General features: G+C 59.4%; 1 protein-coding gene across 1 annotated transcript in view; it reads left to right on the plus strand.

Moving 5' to 3' along the window:
- The first annotated feature begins 510 nt into the window (after positions 1 to 510).
- Positions 511 to 3769, plus strand: part of PTGES2 (prostaglandin E synthase 2) — a 5956-nt gene continuing 2697 nt past the window's right edge. Inside the window, exons 1-4 of the mRNA XM_010856868.1 lie at positions 511 to 790; positions 2089 to 2286; positions 2966 to 3024; positions 3391 to 3540. Of these exons, the coding sequence (XP_010855170.1) occupies positions 521 to 790; positions 2089 to 2286; positions 2966 to 3024; positions 3391 to 3540 (677 nt within the window). The 5' untranslated portion in view covers positions 511 to 520. The remainder of the gene's footprint in view (positions 791 to 2088; positions 2287 to 2965; positions 3025 to 3390; positions 3541 to 3769) is intronic.

Genomic DNA, 3769 nt, shown 5'->3' on the forward strand with positions numbered 1-3769 from the left:
ATGCGAAGAGCTGACTAATTTGAAAAGACCCTGATGCTGGGAAAGATTGAAGGTGGGAGGAGAAGGGGACGACAGAGGATGAGACGGTTGGATGGCATCACCGACTCAATGGAGATGAGTTTGAGTAAACTCCGGGAGTTGGCGATGGACAGGGAAGCCTGGCGTGCCGCAGTCCATGGGGTTGCAAAGAGTCGGACGCGACTGAACTGAACTGAGGGCTACATGGCGAGCTGCATGCCTGAGTTCCTGCATTCGGCTCCGGGTCACCACCGAGACCAGTTACGTCTACACTCTAGAAGCCGGAGGCAGTTAGCAGACATCCTCAGATGTTTCTTCGGCTCTGATGGGTGTTTTAAAAGTTGGGCTCCGGGGACTCAAGCTCAGTCCCACGAGGGCTGCCCCCGCCCCGCTCGGCGTCACCGTCACCCCTGGCAACCGGCTGGCCCCGCCCCTTCAAGGGGAGCCAGAGCCAAGGCAGTCTTTGTTTCTCGCGCCCTTCCGCGGCGCCGGCGGAGCAAACATGGCCCACGCTGTACGGGCTCTGTGGCCCCACGGGCGCGCTCTGGCCTGGAGGCTGGGCGATCGGCCGGCGCTGGGACTCCACGCGCAGAGCCGGGCCGGCTTCACCGGGGCAGCGGGAGGCTCGGGCCCCGCCGCTACGGCCCGCAAGGGGGGTCCACGGCTCCTGGGGGCGGCGGCGCTGGCCCTGGGTGGCGCCCTGGGACTATACCACACGGCGCGGTGGCACCTGCGCGCCCAGGACCTCCGCGCAGAGCGCTCGGCCACACAGGTAAGCCCGAGGTAAGGGCTTGGGTAGCAAGTCGCACAGGTAAGGACCGAGCCTCGGGTAGGGGCCCTGGGGTGAGCGCGGAACCTCGGGACTTCTGGGAACCGGCGGCGTCAGAAATCACCTCCTCTGTCGCCTCTTGACCTTGAGCGAGTGACCTGGTTTTAAGCCCTCCAGCCCTCAATGTCCTCATCTGTGAAATGGAGGCTTAATGATGCCGCTAACTGGAACTGCCTTTGTTTTAAAGTCGTTTTACAAACGTGTTTTAAGACTTTTTAATGGGAAGATTTGGAAATCACTGAAAAGGGAAAGTCTCTTGCACGGTTTATCACTTTCCAAACATTTTCCGCCTCCCTAGCCCTGTCTCCAAATCCTGAGATTGTGTATTTATTAGTATTATTAGTGTTCTATTTTTACGAAACTGATGCTGGTAGATTCCAGGCCCTGAGACAAGGAACAAGGGTATGTCCCCCCAGGCAAGGGGCTGATCCAGCTGCCCTTTGCTATGCTTTGTGCACAGTGCCAGCCCCCGCCCCCACCACACATCCACAGGCGCCTCTTTCCTGAACCCCTGGGAACAGGATTGGGTAGATGGGGAGTGGAGTTCTCTGTGTCTCCCTGCCCACCCACCTCCATGGCCCAGCCTCAGTCTCCCATCTCTGAACAATGCGGCAGGGGGACCCCAGCTGTGACTTTCAAACGTGAGTATGCGGCAAGCTCACCTGGGGCTCTCCTGCTCTATGAAGGCCAGGGGCCCAGATACCACCCTCTCCTGTTGGGCCTTTGTACATGAGTTTGTGCAAACTCTGGGAGATAGTGAAGGACTGGGAAGCCCAGCATGCTGCAATCCATGGGGTCGCGAAGAGTCTGACACGACTGAGCGACTGAACGACCACCACCACCACTCGGAAACGCTGGGCTCTAACCCCCTCATCCAGATATGCCTTGGGTCGAGGGAGTAGGGGTGGGCACTTCCGAGTTGAAACAGTTGCATCTGGGGGTACACACCTGCCGTGTCTGACATTCCCCTGGGACCGGAAGGAGCAGAGCGATGTCTGTCTAGCATTGGACAAAGATGAGAAGATCCCTCCTACACAGAACAGACTTTCTGCCGGGAGACCCCCCTGGATGGGCTTGAGCCTGAACTGTCTGCTGCAAGACCCTTCCCCACCTTCCTGCCACCCATCCCCCATTCCTCCCGAAGTTCTCAGAGACCCTGGAAAACTCCCCTGGGAAAGGTTTGCTTGGGGGCGGGGCCTGGGCACCCGGCTTCAGAAGTTCCTTCTCTGCTCCTTGTCCAGCTCTCCCTGTCCAGCCGCCTGCAGCTGACGCTGTACCAGTACAAAACGTGTCCGTTCTGCAGCAAGGTCCGCGCCTTCCTTGACTTCCACGCCCTGCCCTACCAGGTGGTGGAGGTGAACCCTGTGCGCCGGGCCGAGATCAAGTTCTCCTCCTACAGGAAGGTGCCCATCGTTATGGCCCAGGAAGGAGAGAGTTTGGTGAGCCTTGGGGAGCTGCCCCCTGCCCCAGTGTCCTGGGTTGTCCTGGAACACCCCTGAGTCGGGCCCTGCTCTGCAGCCCCGGGAGGAATGTGGGCTCTTTGAATTTCCGCTGAGGATTATAAACCAGTGAGTCTAAGGGAGGCAGAGTGCCACAGAGCTTCAGTGGGTTCTGAAGTCTGGGTGGACTGGATTCAAGGAGGGGCTCTGCCACTCCCTGGCTATGTGACTTAGGACCAGTCACTTAGCCTCTCTGACTTGGCTTCATTGATCAACAGAGAACCGTACCCTCCGGGGTAGGACTTGGCTCCTAGTCTGTAGCTTCTGAGTCTACCCAGCCCCTCAGAGCCCAGGGGGTCACGTGGGTGAGGGCAGGGCTCAGACCCTGGGTCCTTCCCACCTCCTCCTGTCCACTAGCCACACTTGGGTCTCCCTTACACAGGACAGGCTTCCCTGATAGTGGGGACTGCGACCTGGGGGGAGGTAGAACTCAGTGAGCATCAGTTTTCAGGGCAAACCCCCAGGGACAGGGACACAACACCCAGGATCCCCCTGACCAGTTCCTGCAGAATGTCTGGGTATCAGGATTGTAGAAGAGCCCCTGGTGATCTGGCCAGTGGCCAGTCAGCCAGTCCCCACCGCCTCTCCCAGCCCTGATCTAAACCATTCTCTTCTCCAGCAACAACTGAACGACTCCTCTGTCATCATTAGCGCTCTCAAGACCTATCTGGTGTCAGGGTAAGGAGCCCCTGCGGCCAAGGCTGGCACTGTGTCTCATGGCCTCTCCTGTCTCAGGGAGGCCTCCCCTGGGCTCCTCCATGGGAGTGGGGGTGGGGCTGCAGCTTAGATTTCCAGAATGGGTTGTGGGTGTCACTCTGAGATCCCCCCTTCCTCTCCTACGCACATCTCCCTCTGTCCGGGAGGTGCTTCCGGAGTCTGCCCCAAATCCCTCTTGCTGCAGCATCTCCTGTGTCACCCACAAGAGAGTGGGAAGCTTCTGCGGGTTGACTCAGGTCAGGGAGGTATTATTCATCCAGAGGAGGTGAGGGCTTAGGCTCTGTGAGGAAGAGGGAGTCGGGGTAAAACTCTAGATGTCTCCCAAAGGCAACCCCTGGCAGACATCATCACCTACTATCCACCCATGAAGGCGGTGAATGACCAGGGCAAGGAGGTGACCGAATTCTGCAACAAGTACTGGCTCATGCTGGATGAGAAGGAAGCCCAGCGGATGTATGGGGGGAAGGAGGCCAGGACGTGAGTGGGGCCGGGGCTGGCCCTGGGGATGTGGGGAGGGGGTGGTCTCCCCTCCGAGGGGACCAGGCTGAGCAAGATGCTGTAAGCCATGAGGGCTGGGGCTGGGCCACAGGTAGGACTGAGTCCCCTTGTGCCTCCCCCCACCCTGGGCGCTCGTACAGGAAACCCACCAAGCCCGCCCTCTGCCCCCCTTGCCTGCAGGGAGGAGAGGAGATGCTGGCTCAGGAAG

Source organism: Bison bison, unplaced genomic scaffold, assembly GCF_000754665.1.
Source record: "Bison bison bison isolate TAMUID 2011002044 unplaced genomic scaffold, Bison_UMD1.0 scf7180017864375, whole genome shotgun sequence".
Classification (NCBI taxonomy): Eukaryota; Metazoa; Chordata; class Mammalia; order Artiodactyla; family Bovidae; genus Bison; species Bison bison.